The sequence below is a fragment of the Chenopodium album genome, chromosome 17, assembly GCF_948465745.1.
Source record: "Chenopodium album chromosome 17, dcCheAlbu1.1, whole genome shotgun sequence".
NCBI classification, from domain to species: Eukaryota; Viridiplantae; Streptophyta; class Magnoliopsida; order Caryophyllales; family Amaranthaceae; genus Chenopodium; species Chenopodium album.
The window spans coordinates 50,048,171-50,066,237 of record NC_137850.1 but is presented as its reverse complement, the minus strand read 5'-3'; the positions used below and the strand labels follow the sequence as shown (position 1 = coordinate 50,066,237).

Sequence of the window (18,067 nt, the reverse complement as noted above, 5' to 3'; positions counted from 1 at the left end):
ACATAACAATAATTGCATGTATTTTTTGACTAGATGTGTTTCCAGTGTTTATAAATCGAGGTTAATGTACGTCTTGTTAATCTTTTAAGACCTCTATTATCTCATAATGTAGACATGTACTAAAAATAAGTCTGTTAGATTAAGATAATTTCATTTAGATTGCATTCAAGTGGTGTGTCATTTAGATGGATTTGGGTCAATTTCGAGTATAATGTCTATTAGATTTTTATGATAAACTGTTTAATTAAAGCCATAATCAATTTCAAATAGTGATCAAGTCGAGTTGGTATGGACCACATGGTTTCAGCTTCCAATCAACTTCACATATCTAGATTTGTGTATAGTATCAGGTATAAATCAGGTCATTCACGCTCAATCAATTAACCACTTTTACTTACATTGTTACACTAATAAGGAATATATAGTGTGTACAAATTAGGCAGATTTAAAAAAAGTAACTCTTCCATGCATGACTTATTCCATGTTAAATCCTTTGTAGTGTGAAAATGATTAAGATAGATCTTGAATTTACCTAATATGATGTTTAATTGTCTATAATTTGGACTTAGTACAAGTTAAAAAGAATTATGCATCATACAACTCACTTCAATGAGTAATCTTTTCACCCTTTTTAAGGCTGTCTTTTATGGACTACAGAAGAAAATTTTATAAAGTTACAAAAAAATGAGTTTGATGTGGTGCCAATAAGTACCAAAGATTTCGCGTGATTGCAATTTACCAAAAAGTATTACTCACTTTTTAAGTCACTGGATTTTTGAAAAAGAAATAAATTTCAGTTTTATTTTTATTTTTGATAAGCTTACTTTTAAAGCCTTCAATTAAATTAGAGTTAATGCTAGAATGATGTTGTTTCTGTTCATGATTAACAAGTTTAAATAGTTTCTTCCATTAGCTTTTCATAAAGAGAGGCTCCTGTCATCCCCGTTCCTGGAAATTTATAGGCCCTAGGCATAATGTAAGAAAATAGCCCCTTAATTACGTAAACAAATTATTTTTTTATACGCAATAGCTTTAAATATAAGACAATGAAAATATCTTATATTATTTGAATAGTAAGTCTCCATGCACAATACTAGAGTAATAACTTTGCATAATGTTTCGGTAATTGAATAAATATGAAACGGTGTAATTGAAAAGATTAATAATTTAGAGCAGATACTCATAGAATCCGGAAGATTAGAAGAAGAAGTGAAGAGGTTATATTGCATTGTTATCTCCACCTAATTGACATTTAAGTAATTTAATGTTAACTAGCTTTTTGGCCCGTTCAATACACGGGTTGTTACTTGGGTTAATTATTTTCATATGTAGGTATGCTTTTATACGAAGTAATTGTTTTATTTCTAAAACTTAAAAGAAAAAAAGAGTGAGAGTAGAACTGTGAAGAAGATGAAGGAATTTAGTTTTATATATATATATATATATATATATATATATATATATATATATATATATATATATATATATATATATATATATATATATATATATATATGAAAATTGTGGGATATGAAATGACATATTAGTTTAAATTATATTTAAAGTCTATGAGATTAAAAGACAATTTTTATTATAATTCATATGAATATTTTATGTGTACTAATTAATTGAACTTTATTTTACTATGGTGGAAATGAAACACTTCATTTTCTTACTTGAATTTGCAAGTTGTACAATGCATAAAGACTTAAATATTAAGGGAGGTGACATGTGGCATATAGGGGTATTGAGTGACTTGTGATGCCATGTGTCATATGAAAAATTTATGGTTTGTGTTTTTATATACTAAGTATAGATTGCTAACTAAATGCGGTAATTATCTTTTTAAAAAGTAGTTTTTCCTAACGAGTAAAAACTACAGAGTAAAATTCTACAACTATGTAAACTTTTTTTTTTTTTTTGAACCCCTTTCTGGCGTGGGCCCTAGGTGCTCGCACTCGGGGCCTACCCCTCCGGGCCGGCCTTGCTCCTGCTTTAAAAGGGAAATAGTCTCCCCTTTTATTTTCCTCTTTTTCTTTATTTCTTTGCTTTTTTCTGATTTCGGGAATAATATTTTGTTGATGAAAGTCATATTCTAGTTTTTATTTATTCCTAAATTCTAGATAAATTATATGACATACTCCTTTTTTTTGGAGAAATTATATAACGTACTCTTTATAAAGGTAGAATTAAAAATAGCCAGGGATTTTATTTAGCTATAATAGAATAAAGTTGGTTTTATAATATTTTATTTGTTTCGGACTGTTTATGTACAAGTACATACATAAACCTATGCAATGTGTATTTCAAAGCATACGAAACATAAAATTAATATTTGTTAAAAAAAATGATCCAACAATATATAGTACACACAAACATAATAATTTTTTTGAAACAAAAAATTAAATCTTTTATGTTTTTATAAGAAAACGTGCTTAAAGTTAATGCATAATCCAATTAATAATCAAAATGTTGTAGATATATAACATTGCGAAAAAGCAATGCTAAATGCAATCCTATTTTCTTTAGATACAAGCCCTTAATCTCATATTCTCGCATTTGTCATAATTAATCAACCATAAGAACACTGTAGTATAACTAGTATTCCAAAAAGGCAAAAAAAAAAAAAAAAAAAAATTACAAGAAAAGTTGAACGCTCATCGTCGCGACCGGCTCGGCTTGGCTTGACCTTAAAGTGACTGGTTAAGCTTGGCTTGGCTTGGCTCCAAACTTCAAATAATAGTCAAACTAAGCTTGAGCCAAGCCTAAGCAGCTAAGCTTCGGCTGAGACAAATTAAAGCCTGAAGGGGTCTATTAGACAGAATGATTGAGCAAAAGAATAACTAAATATGGATCAATGTTTTCATATTGCAGAAGATCAGGGCCCATTACCCCTCGAAAAAAAAAAAGTTTAGGGCCCATTAATCAACGAAAACTTTATGGCCCACCTGTATAAAGCCCATATGATAAGGTGTGAGCTAAAATAAGGCCCAAACTCAATCCACAAGTATTCAATAATTTATGCTATATAATTTTCACCTTATTTCAATAAGGATTTTGCTAATGAGCGCCCCGGGGCGTTAGATAAGGATAAATTATATTGGTTGAAATTGTATTAAGTTAGAAATTTATGACAAAATCACGCGTCGTTCGGTGTAATTAATGTTAATTTGCGCTCATTTGCTTTTGCCTTTCAATAACTTTACTTAAAATTGTTAAATTATAGCATCTTGATTCTGTAACAGCCAAATTATGAGATTTAGATATTTAGAAAATTTGCATGGAAACAAATCTAACAATTAACTCGTATAATAGTGATTTCTCTTATAATTAGCCTCAAAATAGTGAATTTTCTTATATAATAGCCTCAAAACAAGGCGTGACCTTGGTCAAATGATCACTTTGCACATCCTAATATCCTTTTATGATATAATTTCATGAACTTTAATTTAAACTTACAATACAATAGCAATAAACGCAAAAAATAAGACTATTTTATGAATAAAAGAGTATAATTACATACAATGATACTAGTAGTTTGTAGTTTTGCATCGCGACAAAAGACTGAAAACTCCTATTCACTAATGAATTTCAATTCAAGACAAAGAACATGATTTCACTTATATTGTATAATGGGTAACTTTTTTAGAATATGAATTGTCAATATTTTTTGTATCATAATCAATCAAGTTACCAAAAGTTGTTAATTTCTACCGAGTTGATAATTATATATGGAGTACTTGTGAAAGGTCTTAATAACAGTACACTAAAATTATCATCTTTCATTTTCAAGGGTCTTATATTCTTGAATTTATGTCCAATGTATTTCCTCTAATTTGGTCATATCACATCATAAATAGAACTATTTTGGATTCTCTGTCTATCATATAATTGCACACTACATATGGTATGTTTTTAATCATTGTAATTTCTTTCAATATGCAACGTACATAATTTCTTCAGGGCACTGCAATTTGTCTCTAATAGGTTGCGTTTTATAGTTGAGTTTTATTACATTTGACGATTAATTAACAATGCTAGTCTATTCAAATACGGGGTGTTTTACTCTCTAGTTTTGTGCGCGCAACAAATAAAGGGTCAATTGAAAACAACCTCTCTTACCTACTATCTTACCTTAGAAAGGACGGGAGTTTAACTAAAAACATTGCTTTCTAATAAAAAGCTCGCTGTAAGAGGTTTTCACATTATCTGAAGATGAAAATTCTGACAATATTATGGATCTGAAAGTAATGTGGTAACTCTGGTGCTGAATTTATTAGTGAATTAATAAGATGATCTTATTGATCTATGAAATTTCTGTTATCTCAATAATAAAGTCTGTTTTTTGAACTAGTCAGGAAATTAATAAGAGACGAAGTCTGAACTACTAGTCTACAACCAACATTTTGCTCTCTGTCAAAAGCGTATAGGTAACGAGCCGGACTGTATTCCAAATGAAGGATGAAGGCACACTTCTGAGTTCTGACAATCGTCCCAATGATGCACCATATGCAGCCAATGATGCACCTGTCATGTTGCATTTGTGTTATACTAGGGAAAATAGGCCCCCATGGTGTTCACTCTTCAGCACTTTATGATCCTACCTTACTACAAACGAAACGATAAAAAACTGAAGGCAACGACAGTAATACTTGAATCACATGTAATGTACTAAGGTAAGGCCAAAGTTCCAATTGGTCTGGTGTATGAATAAGAAAATTCATGCATCGTAAGGGAACTTACAAAATAATTGAGACAGAAAAACATATGTTTATTGATTATGGAACCCACTTCATTTTGGTAATTTTCCTTGGTTTTTCTTCTGAGAAGGGAGAAAAGGGAACAAAATCACCTGTTTTTCAAAGAGTTTTGTCAATTTTTCCGTCTATTATGAAGATTTCAACTTTCATGAGTCATGTAGAGTTAAGCAGGATAGGTCAGCAATGGATCCTTAATGTTTTAGTGATTCCGGAACTAGGAAGTTGTAAGGAAATGTGTGGTTGCTTGTCTTGAAAAGTTAATTCGTTTATGACCAGATATAAAAAGAGTTTGTTAAGTGGTTAGATAATATGAAACGGAGGAAGTATGTCATACTGTTTATAAAATTCAGCTATTTAAGTAATTAAGTCCTTATTTATCTCAGTTGTATTCTGAAATATAATCTGAAGATATTGAACCAGTGAAAACTTCTGCAGTCAATTTCATTCACCCTAAACACAGACAAAAAACTTACACACACTCACTCACAATGCAGCTAATTCTCTCTTCTTTGAATATATATGATTAAAAAAAAAAAAAAAAAAAAGGTAAGGCAATTCAAAATAATGGACATGGTAAGAGCAAAAAAAACTATTGTAAAGAAAAGGAAAAACTTTTCACAAGGCTTAAGAAATGGAGTTTCTCCACCTTCTCGGCGTTTTTCTGGTTTGTTCTGCTACTGGTTGATCAGAGCCATCATCCTGAGAATCCATATTATTCATCTTTGCAAGTCTACTTAGCTTCTTCCACCCACTGGTCCATGCTGATGAAGAATGTTGTTTCGGTTTAGCCACTATCTTATCAAACTGCCTTTGTAAAGTCTCCATATCGTTCTGGAGTTCTACATACTTAGACTTCACTGTCTCCAGCTCAAACTTGAGCGTGTTAATGTCCTTCTTTGCTGATGACCACCCTTCTTGGAACGACTGAGGAGTACCCTCAAGAAGGGTCTTTCGGGTTGAGACCATGGGCTGAAATTGGGACTCTACTGCAGTGTTGTCTTTCAGGGTGTTGTTGGCTATCGCGTTGCTTATCTTAACCTGTTCTGAGAAGAGGACTTGCACCACTACCCTTAAGGGAAGCCTCTCATTTTGTGCTGCGTGCATGCAGGCATCAATCGAAAGCTTCTGGCAGTCCATCACTCTACATAATCGCTTTCTTTCATGTTCTGATAATGCAGGGTGTGCCTGTTTATTTTTAGAAGCAAAACACAATATATTAATGGGACTTAAAGTGATGCAACTAAAAAGAGACGGAGGAAGTATGATTATCAGCTGACAGTTTACCACAACAACCTGTGACTTGTCTTTGTTAAATTACTATGTGAGTTAGTAATTGCTTTGTTTTTCAAAGACAAATTTATTTGCAAGATAAAAAAAAAATAGACTAATTAAGCAGAACAAGGAGATCAATATTGAAATACCTTGAGATAGGAGTCAATTGCTCTGTAAAGACCATCATCACAAGTTCTTGCAGATTCAGGAAGAGCCTCAGCAAGGACATGGAACTTGGTAAGCGAGAGATTCCTATCGCGAGCAATCTCTGTTAAGTAACTATCAACGAGCCTTGCTACTCTCATCTTAGCACTGGATGCACCCCCTCTTTGACTCTCCTCAAACATATTCTTTTCCATGTATGACCTGCTAGGACTGCTTACACACTCAGTCTGTTCTTGTACTAAGAAATGCTCCAGAAGTCTTTGAACTAAATCAACATCATATGTTGTATCACTTTTACTGTAAGATGGTATAAGGAGGTCTGACAGAGTTGCCTGCTCAAACTGCATACCAACGCGCTTTTCAAGTTCAGTGACCAAAGCGGGGGCTACCTTCAACTTGTTAGCCATCCTCAGAAGCCTCAGTAGAAAGCTGCAGGAAACACTGTCCTTTTGGGGTGGAATTATACTAATCAGGCTCTCAATTATCATTCTTTGATCTTTTGCTTTAATCGCTTCAGGCTCTTCCTTCCCCGCGACTATCAAATGGAGCCCACCTTTCCAACTTCCGGATCCACTGCCACTGCTGCTGCCGTTGCTCTCTCTGCTGATATTCCCATTGCTGAGATCATCCAACATGGCTTCCCCACCACCATCTTTGATTAGTCCCGGTATCCATTTGGATGCATATTGCATAATCGAAGCACCAATTAACTCAAACCTCATTCCCTTAACCTTAATTGCTGTTATCACACGAACAAAGTGATCAATCCTAAGGATTGAGACATCCTCAAACCACCAATCAGGAGGCACTTGAATCGCCCTACTTGGACTTGAGTCCTTAAGATCATTCCAACTGGGGCTTGAAACCTTTGAAGGTCTCCCTGTGTAGTTCCATCTTATGCCCTTGGGATTTGCACAAGCCTTCCAAGCAATAGACTCGCTACACCTACGAACAATCTGCAAGTTTTCTGCCCAAGGCGAGAGCTTCTCACAGCTCTTTAACACAATGATGGAGTCTCTCCAAGATGACAGAACTACATAGCTTAAGAAGGCTTCAGTTTTGAATATGAGGTTTCCTTCTTCTAGGTCCTCTGTCATTTCTAAATACTCTGCAGCACATCTTAGGCCTGAGATGTTGGCTGCTGTCAGATCAACTGCGATTCCATAGCAGAATTTCGCTGCTAACTCAAATGACTCCGGCCCACCAGGGAGATCATCCAAGTTTATCTTGTTTAAATCTCCTTCATGGGTGTCATATATGATCCTACTCAATCTCCCACACCGCGAAATTAAAGGGTACTGCAGGTTAAGGGATAATGAGTTAATTTTTCAATATTATGACCTTGTTCATTAGTGCAACATAATCATAATCTACAAAAATGAAGCAATCAAGCATTCAAATTCATAAGTTAAAGAGAATTGGTAAATATGACCATCAAACCTAGAGCATTTAACTTAAATCTTCTCTTTTGACAGATCTGATGGACCTGATGCATGCATGCAGTCTAATGATCTAATCTATACATTCATGTGCAAGATATTAAGTACAGTTAGAAGTTGGAACAACAAGATTCACAATAATATGACTACTTGGAAGGATCAGGATTCTCTCTAATAATTAGACGGGAAATAAGTGGAGGGTTTGGGGACAATTTTCGAAAAAAAGTCCCCCCCGGGGCCCTCCCCTCCCAATCGGATCGGGATGGTCCAATAACATAATAATGCACTTAATAGGCTCTCATCTCATATTCTCATATGTGAGATACATATATCATTATCTACAAAATATCAAAAAAAAAATAAATAAATAAAATTGGCCATAAAAAGAATTGAAAAAAAAAAAAGATTTAATTATAGATTGATTAGCCAAAATATAGAATAGTTGTATCCTCTAATAATACCAATTTGTGGTTGGGATTAGAAGTTGAAACTATTTTATGCAACAGCCTAATTTCTACCGTTGAAAAGACAATTAGTACAATTGACTAAAAGAAAATGAGTAATCAATGATTCAATGTGAAATTATTTACACCAATCTCAAAAGAAAAAAATAAATAAATAATTATGAACACTACATAACAATTACTTACCTTGTGCAAGTGAAAGTTGACTTCACTAATTTGAACCAGAAAATCACTTGGAACATCAGTTGCAACATACCTTCATTTACAAAATTAATTGGAAAGAAAAAGTCAGAAACTACTTCAAACTATGCAAGAGAGACTAATACCAACAAGAAAGGATTATTATTCCCTCTGTCCGGATTTAATAGTCACGCTGGTAGTGTAATTTGAACTAGTAACGCAACAATAAAACTAGGACCGAGAAAGGGAGTACAAGTAAAACATACCATGATTGACCTCTTTGCTCAAACCCATCAGTTTTAACACCATGTTTGGCAGAAACATGAGCTCCATTTCCATACTCTCTACCTCCAAGAGACTCAGTTTCAGAGTCCCACATACTGAAACTTAAAAAAGCTAAGATCTTTCTAATGAAAATGAAGAAAAATGGAGAAATAATACAAGAGAAGTAATCAAGAAATATAACATGAAATGGGAAGTTGTAAACATGGGCAATGTTTGGAATTATTTAACACCCAGCAAATAATTTCTTGGAATTTTTCACTGATTTCTTTCTCAAACTATTCTTGCAAAATACAGGCTGTTGAATGATGGGCAGAAATCTGAATAATTTTTCTTCTAAAAATTCATCACTTTTTGAGATGATCTTTAATTTTAAAATAAAGATTGTGTTTTTATTTTTGCCCTGTAATTGGAGCAGCCATAAGTGGGAGATTTTAGCTTTTGCTTTGTCTGTCTTTCTTATGGTAGCTTTTAGTACTTAGTAAATTGTTACCATATTTAGAGCTTTTATGATCACAGAAATATCTTTTCTCTGTTCACTAAAATTGATTAAGATGTGAGTATATTGCTTGCCAACTAGGATTTTGATTGTACTTGTCATATTGTTACAAAATAACTAGATAGGAGTTATATTACATGGTCGCATTTTCTTCACCTCATTTATGATGGTTACGTATCTAAAACGGCCTTTTTAATTATTACTCTATTATTATCAATTTTGTTTGTTAAAATTAATCATTTAATTGATCAAAACATGTTTAAGAAATGGTTGTATTAAATATAAACTAAATTCCACCAAAATTTATAATTGTCAATGATTAAATGAAAATTTGGCGAACTTCATTCTTATATACCACTTTCAAAAAATAAGAATAATCACAAATTCTGAAAATCTATCCCAAAATATACTCGTATTTTGTAAAAATGTTTCATAACAATGATCATGTTGATGAAACTTTATCCCGAAAATATATTTTACCTTCACATTATTGTAAATTTTGTGACTAATCAATACTGCATTCAACATGGTAACTCAGTATTGAAAATTAATGAAACATAAATATCATAAAATTAGGATACATTCTGTTTACCTAATTTTTATTTATCTAAAAACTGAAAAAAATTATTTTTTATAAACTCGTCTTTACTTACCGGTCCAAATTAATTTTCCTAAAATGATTGAATTGAAGTGAATTTATAGAATCCTAGAACGAAGTTGGCAAACATAAATATACCTTGATATGATCGAGGCCACATTCTTTATAATCCGATTAGAAAATCACTATCATCATTATCACAATTTAATACCGCATACCAAACATGTGCTAACTATTGCCTATTGGTTCATAGGATTTAATTTTTGGATAACATGATCCTCTACTCCTCTTATCGGTCACAAATTTCCTTCTCCTGGTGTAATCTAAGGGGTTTTTTTTTTTTCCATTTTAGGTCTAGATGAGTCACAAGAGCCGTATAAACTATGAATAGGAGAAAATTTGAATCTGTAGCCTATTATATATAAATTGTCAGATCAATCTTTGTCATTATGCCAAGATCTGACCTTATCGGTAATTCGTAGCATGCGATAGTAAATGGACAAAATGGTACTCATGGACTCATGGTAGTAAATAGTGGTGTATGTCTATAGCTTGGAGCCTTGGACATTGTTAATAATGATAACATGGTGACAATTAATATGTTTGGTATTTATAGTAATACCCCATTTGGTACAAAAATTAACTCAACCTTGTGCTCAAACTTTAATGCCAAATTCAATTAGCCTTTGTCACCTCAAAAGAGCCACCAATTCATGGGTCCCTTAATTTAAGTCACTTTCACTTATTTTTCTTAGAAAAATTACACAATTGGATTTTTTTTTAGTTTTATTTTTTATTAATATTTTTATTTATAAATTTTGCTTTGGGGTGATGTCCTACTTTGATATAGCTTCTTGAATTATGCAATTTTATTTTATTTTTATCTGGTCTATCCTCATCAGTTATATCTTTGACTATTCATTCATTTCTGGAGTATATTATATTGTTATAGAATTTTCAAATTGATGGTGAAATTGGGTTTATATGTCACTATGACAAAATTTATGTCACAAAATTATTTCTCTTTTTAGATTGAGCAATCCTATTGATATACTATATCAATAGATTAAGGGTAAGGTGAGACAAACAAGATTTGTCATCAACTACTCTGATGAGTTATTTTCATTCATCTTGTAAATAGATGTTATACTTTATTTGATCTCCATCACCTCCTTTCAAAATTAAAAATTACATCACGCTTCTTATTCCTCCTCTTCAATTCGTTCAATATATCACCACAACCTTGCCCCTTACAAGCATGCCTTCTACAAAATTGTTCTTATTAATTACAAAAAAATAGCTAGAATTATTTACGTGTTTTATTCATTTATTTTTAAGACCTTAATACCTCATATGTATAGTGTATAATTATGTCAATCAAACAACGATTATTGTTATATTTCTATACAAACGCGTCTAATTAATTAAGGCAGATTTATGATTAAGAGGCAATTAAGAAATTGAATGACGAAATTAGATCAAATGGATGGAGAAAAGCCACGTAAAGAGAATAGAAAAGGCACGTGCATGCATTAGTCTAAGGCTCTAAGCAGACACTAGATTTGTCCTATTAGGCATTCCACACTCGTGGGAATGTGATAGTTTAAATAGTCATGTCACAGTAACATTTAATCAAATCAACAGTTTAACAGCCGTCAAAGTAATTACACTCTCCGTTTTTTTTATTTATATCACTTTTTTTTGGGGTGTTTTTTTAAATGTATTACTTTTATATTTGGTAACTTTATACTATATTTTATCATTTTTCTCTTATTTTAAACCCCACTCAATTTATTTTATCATTTCTCTTTCTTCCATGATCCCCACTAAAATAATAAAAATATTTATCCTATCTCACATACTTTCTCTTTCATGGTCCCCATCTTATTTTTAGTATAGTAATTTATTCACTCACTCACAATATTATATTACTCTTCTAAAACTTTGTGCAATCCAAAGTGATACAAATTAAAAAAAAAAAAAACGGAGGGAGTTTTTGATTAAATAAAAACTAATTACTCCTTCTTTTTCTCATTTCAAAATATGAATATCAACGTAACTAATAGAAAGAAAATCCGTAATATATTCTTAGTTAAGTAAGATACGGAGTAATACTTCATATTATTTTGTACAGCAGTACGGAGTAATATTATCTCTGAAATTAAAACGTTAATAATTATTTAAGAAGTATATTAAAGACAGTAAAAAAAAATTACAGAGTTCGAGTATAATTTTTTAAATACGAAGTACTAGAGAGGGTATTAGACAAATATTAAAAAGTTATACTCCGTACTGTTGTGCTCTGTATATAACTTGAAGTGAACCGTAAAATTTCCTCCATTCAAAGGTCATCCAAATCAAAAGTCAAAGGTACATGGGATAATTTATTACTTTTGGGCCCATCACGCCATACATATTTATCAGTTAATTCCTTTAAGTGGGTTCAATCCAACCCGAAAAGCTATAATAGTTAGAAAATTTTGACTTTTCACATGTAATGCATTAAATAAAATGTATTTCGTATATATTAACACTCATAATTGTTAAAACGTAATTTTGAAAATAATGAATTGGCGTTATATTATTGATTGATTTGTATTGTTATAGCATTATCTAAAAAAACCACAATTTAGACATGAAGTAGGAACAACATTTAAATAATCATAGTAAAATTTCTATGTTTTTTTTTTTTTTTGAAACCATTTCTATGTTTTTTTTTTTTTTTTTTTTTTTTTTTTTTTTTTTTTTTTTAATAATATTAGATAAATTTTCAATATTAAGTTTTGAAAATGGTCCAGATGATATAATTGAAGTTGGTTGGAAGGCAGGTTATTTAAGTACTCCATAATAATTATACTAGTACGGTGTAGTGGTCTTTATACTCATCAATTATCTCAATAGTGGTCACATTTTTCTTAAACTATGGCAATTAAATGACAAATAGATGATGAACTAAGTAAAACTATAGCAAACCACTTGGTGATACATCAACTATTCTTAAAATGTTTTTCAACATCATGTAAATTTAAAGTAAATAAATTTGAAAAAAAAAAAAAAAGGTTTTCCAAGTTGAATTGTTGAAAACAATTTTGTTACATAGTTGTTGCAACATCAAAATTGAGTTTCATTACCCTATATGTATACCAAATGGCCTAAAACAATATAATCGGTATAGAGATTCAATTGAAGATCTCAGAATTGGTTTTAACTAAACATATCACAAATTACAAGTACAACCAATAGTTGTTTTAGAATTTAGACTATTTTTAGTGGCTTCTTCAACCTTCCTAAGCTGCACATCCTTTAACACAATTCTTCCCCATTGTCTAAAATAAGTATCATTAAGACCGATCTTACCACCCTTAAAAATGGACATACATCGACGATCGTCCTCGGGATAGAGACAAGGTTCACCATTCGGGTCACGGTATGCGCCTTGATGTTTCATACCGGACCAGCTTGCAATCCAGTGATAGACATATTGGCCTACACCGGCTAACTTTAGCCAACCCTTAGGAAAAAACTCCATGACACTACTATTCCTGTCCATTAGGAACATGTTGGTTAATTGGGCACCATGAGGTGATACCAAAATATCTGTTATGCTCATCAATTCAACCTGTCATCATCAAAATCAAGGCATACATAATTAATTAGCATTGATCAATCATATTAAATTTTTGCTTGTTTTATTTTGTGAAGGTATAAAGTATAAGTAGTATAATAATATAATGGAAATATATACTTCATTTTATTTCTATACTTACAAATTGTTTCACACCACTTTGACACGCACTTTAAAAAATACACTTCATCCGTCCTTAAATTACATTCCTACTTCTCTCTATTATGTGAGGAATAAATGCTAGAAATAGGAATGTAATTTAAGAACAGAGGGAGTATTAAACTAGATAAATATTGTACTAAAACGGTGTGTTACAAGCTATTGAAAGCCAGAGGAAATATACATACATAGCTATGTAACTAATGTAAGATCTCTATATATAATCATGAATGTCAAAAAATAAGTATTTGTTGTTACATGGTTTATTGTTGTGTTAGATCCCACTTCATATTAAAGGCTATTACCTACTGTGTAAACCAAATTCTAATTGTAATTAATAGATTGATCGCTTATGGTTGATAACTTGTATGATATGTCAACTATTTTAGTGTGCTCCAATTTAAAAAGTGCAGTGTATAAGAAACCTATGTCATTTCCAATTAATCCTAGCTCTATCCTCTATGGCAAAGTATATAAAGTGACGGATTCATTAAAGTACATGGGTTGTCGGCCAACACTCCATTAAAAAAATGTTATAAAGTTCTTTTTACAATTAAAGTAAATTATTGTCACTTGATACCTCATGATCATAATATCGACACTTTATCTTCAAAATTCTGTCTCTATCCTTATTTCCCCTATTAAACCATTATAATAGTCACATTTGCTGTTGTATAATACTATAATACTCGGTAAAATTGCCACCATTCTAAAAACAGTAATTTATAATTAAACTTTATGCAAAATACCCCCTCTAGATTAAATTCAGCAATCCAGCTACATTATTTTTTTTTCCCCGAGATTGTAAATTTGCAAGGCATTAGACTTATAAATACACTACTTCTATGGCTCTATATATGCCTCTATCCCTAGATAACCACCGTAATAAAATAATTCACAACTACTCTATCCGTCCCTAAATAATTAGAAATAATTGCGATTAGAGGTATTAATATAAAGAAGGACTAACCTGTTGACAAAAGGTGAGATTATTAGAGTAGGCTACGAATAATTGGCAATTGGTAAACTTGTCACATTCAGTTTTAAAGAGGTCAATAACAGCCGCATCATTTGTGAAAGATCTAGCCCCAGTCCTCATAAATAGAGTCATCCCAATTTCATGTGGCGTACGATCAAGGCTTACATTACAAAACATCCTTGCTTTGCACCTTATTAGATCATACGTTTCCATCCTTCTTTGCCTCGACATCCCTCCCTCGTTATGCCTCATTACCACCGCCTCTTCGAAGCATACCGGTTGCTCGTCTTCAACCCCGTCAAACCTATTAATTCATCATCAAATCCATACAAACAATTAAATTAGATAATGGACACATGCTATATGATCATTTTTAGTACTTACTAGCTACTAGATAGTACTCTATAATTAATTAATTTTCCTTCAATTTCACTTCAAGTTGGCCCGGCCCAAAATGGGTCGGGCTTAAAACAAAAATTTTGACCTAAGCCATGGTCCAATAACGGATAGACCATTTTAGCTTTTGGTCAATACGACCCAACAAAATCATCAAGTTTGGGCTAATCAAATAAAGTGCAGTTTTTAAGATTGCTGCTCTACTCATGCAATAATCGTGTTGAATCAAAAATAAAGAATTAATAAACGCAATTTATATAAACTTACACTTCAATATTGATTGGCCCATCAAAAGTGGCTTGCAACACCAAACGTATCCAAAGACCCATCTTAGCCCTAAGTTCACCCCAATGGTATAACACCCATCTAGAAGGCAATTTGCACCCATTTTTCATATGCCATGCTACAAACGGAAATACGGCGGACAAACCATGCCATATATTATCATAATTATAATGATTATATGACACAAATGTTAGGCCTTTCATAAGGGTGGCATTATGGGGTAACGCTTCCGGCCATGCAAGTGCATAATAATTCCATGACCCATCATGTGTGTCATGACCCTTTATGCATAGGATCCTTCCCTTTGAGTCAATTGATGGGAACTTTTGGTATTGCACGTCGCCTTCCTCGTCGCGTGTGTCGTACATGGAACTCATGAACCATGTGTGCCCTTGGGCGGCCGTGCTTGAGTATCTTAAGTCCTTCAAGGGGAGGAATGTCACCGCGTGTTTGAGCTTCTCAATGTCATCCTCGTTCGTTGAATTTTGATTTCCTAAGGGGGAGGAGGAGGAGGAGGAGGAGGAGCCAACCTTCTTGAAGGACTCAATCGACGGAGGGAATTGAAGAGAAGGAATTTGGAAGAGAAGAAATATGGTTAAACATATGAGTAAGATGATAATAGAATGTTTTGGTGAATAGTTGAAAGATAAGTTGTTGTGCTTGCTTTTAGGGTTGTAATATTTAGGTACCAAAGGAGGAATATGAATATTAGAGGTATGTGTGTGTCTTTCACTAGTTTGTGGAAAATTTTCCATGGCGGCTTAGCCAGGTACATACATTCAGATCCCCGGATTTGTTCTCACTTATGCGCACCCTAAATCATCGCCCTCACATTTTGTATATGTGTGTATGCTAAAGTGAGGAAGAAGCTTTGCTAATGAAAGTATGCATAACGTGTAGTAAGAGCAAATTAGGGGTGGTTGTTAATACATTCTTCAATTTTCGAGGGTGTACATGTGGTTAATATAGCACTACTCACCCAAAACTAGCAAAAGCAAATGGTAAAGTTCATGTGCTAGCTAGCAAACCTCGAGGAAATTCTGCAATTGCCTTACTTCTTACGGAAGTATATACTTTATAACTTATCAACTTGTTAAGAATTAGAGGGTTTAAAATGTATTTATCGTGATATGAACCTAACTAAATTTGTGTTTACTTTCTTGCATAGAATTTTTGGTACTACTTTACTGCATAATGAAGTATAAACGTTGTTGTCATAAAGTTTAGAATTTTTTTCATTAGTGCATAGAGAGAGTAAGACAATCACAACTGAAACTGATGTAACTATGATTTGATCACACGTCTTTCGTATAACTCTCAATACTTTAAATAGGTGTACTCACGTAATAATATCAAAATCGAAGACATCAACTAATCTAAATATATATGCAATCATTGTTTTACCCCCCAAAAACAAAGGAACTAAAAATGGGATTGGCCTAATTTAGTTGTTCTTAACACTCTTGCGACCTTGCCTAAAAAAGTAAGAAAAATAGTTAGGCCTTATTAGCTACATTTTCATGAAATAAGTCCAATAATTGAAAGTTTTTGTTTCAAATTTTCTTAGCTCAATTTTAGGAAGTACTCCCTCTGTTTTTAAATATACGTGCTCCATTTCTCTATGCGCGGAGTTTTAGGAGAAATTGGATAAAATAATAAAATATGGAGGTAGTGTGGTAGGGGAAAGAATAAAAAACTGTAAAAAGCAAAATTAGTGGAGAAAATTAAAGGAGAGAAAATACGTAATTAATAAAATATGATTTATGTTGGGTCCACTAGGTGAGAGAAATGAAGTAAATATTGTAAAAGCTTTCCAAATAAGGAAATGGAGTAAGTATTTAAAAATGGCCGGAAAAAGAAAGTTGAGCAAGTATTTCTAAACGGAGGGAGTATGAGCTTAAGTATCACCCAATTTTTAGAAGTTGCTAATACTTAATTAACTTGTACCCATGTTTCTCACGCTTGCATTGTGCAATGCACATAAAGCACGACTATATGAGCTTGTCTTGTATCATACTACGTATATGACTAACCCGGGTTGTTTGAAAATCATTTCTTAAAAATTAGCTGAAATTAAATCTATTTAGTTGTATCTAATAAGCTGTTCAACATGTCGACACAAGAATGTGGCATTTAGGAATGGACCTAATTGATATACTAGTATATATAATAGGCATATCTTTAGATCTGTAGTATTCATGCGTTCAAAAAGTCAACCCTCAAATTACTTTGACGTGCCATATATCAAACGGTTGGTTTAATTCAATTATAGGAAAAGGGCTCACTTGATAAGTTATATAGTTGACATTTGACCAACTTACAATCACACAGAACAATATTGCACTAATATAGTCGTACCCTCACTTCTATAATGAGTGATGTTAAGTTATTATAATGTTATGGAAAATTTGCAAATTGCAGCCAATTAAAGTTGGTATTTTGCAAAGTATAGCCATTTAAAAAAATTTTGCAAATTGCAATCAAAAGTTTGTATAAATTGTAAATTGCAGTCTGATTTAACTTTTTCATCAGTTTACATATCGAAAAGTCTTTGGTTAAGGTTTTAAGGGTCATTTTCACCCTTAAGAACCAGAATTGAGCTCGGAATTAGCAAAAAAATAACACAGGAAATAATCAATCAATAACACAGTAATTAATTTAACACAGGAATTAATTTAATCAATAAAAAAACACAGGAATTAATTTAATCAATAAAAAACACAGGAAATTACCCTTTTTTGAATCGGTCTGTATGGGGAGGAATTTTATACGGCTTTTTCCTCCCCTTACCGTGACCCTAGGCAGAACAACAACCTTGATATTGGCACCAGCCAAAAAACCCCCTAAACAAAAAATTGTACTAGCCAGTCACAGCAAAGGGTTTTTTGGAGGGGTAGAAAGTGGAGATGGTGGCACATTGAAACTGAAGAGGGGATCTGGAAAGGGGGGACAGGGACACTAATA

At 32.4% G+C, this 18,067-nt stretch overlaps 2 protein-coding genes across 2 annotated transcripts; both read right to left on the bottom strand.

The window, feature by feature from the left end:
- Positions 1 to 5,113: 5,113 nt before the first annotated feature.
- LOC145590097 (root phototropism protein 3-like) lies at positions 5,114 to 9,052 on the bottom strand. Its single transcript, XM_081646839.1, has 4 exons — positions 8,547 to 9,052; positions 8,287 to 8,356; positions 6,182 to 7,495; positions 5,114 to 5,945 (listed from the first exon to the last, which is right to left on the bottom strand). Exons 1-4 carry the CDS (start codon positions 8,657 to 8,659, stop codon positions 5,385 to 5,387), a joined length of 2,058 nt encoding a protein of 685 aa, XP_081502965.1. The 5' UTR covers positions 8,660 to 9,052; the 3' UTR covers positions 5,114 to 5,384.
- Positions 9,053 to 12,544: 3,492 nt separating this feature from the next.
- On the bottom strand, positions 12,545 to 15,900 carry LOC145588430 (uncharacterized). The gene is made up of 3 exons (XM_081645078.1): positions 15,086 to 15,900; positions 14,414 to 14,726; positions 12,545 to 13,278 (listed from the first exon to the last, which is right to left on the bottom strand). Exons 1-3 carry the CDS (start codon positions 15,856 to 15,858, stop codon positions 12,877 to 12,879), a joined length of 1,488 nt encoding a protein of 495 aa, XP_081501204.1. The 5' UTR covers positions 15,859 to 15,900; the 3' UTR covers positions 12,545 to 12,876.
- Between the last annotated feature and the right edge of the window lie 2,167 nt (positions 15,901 to 18,067).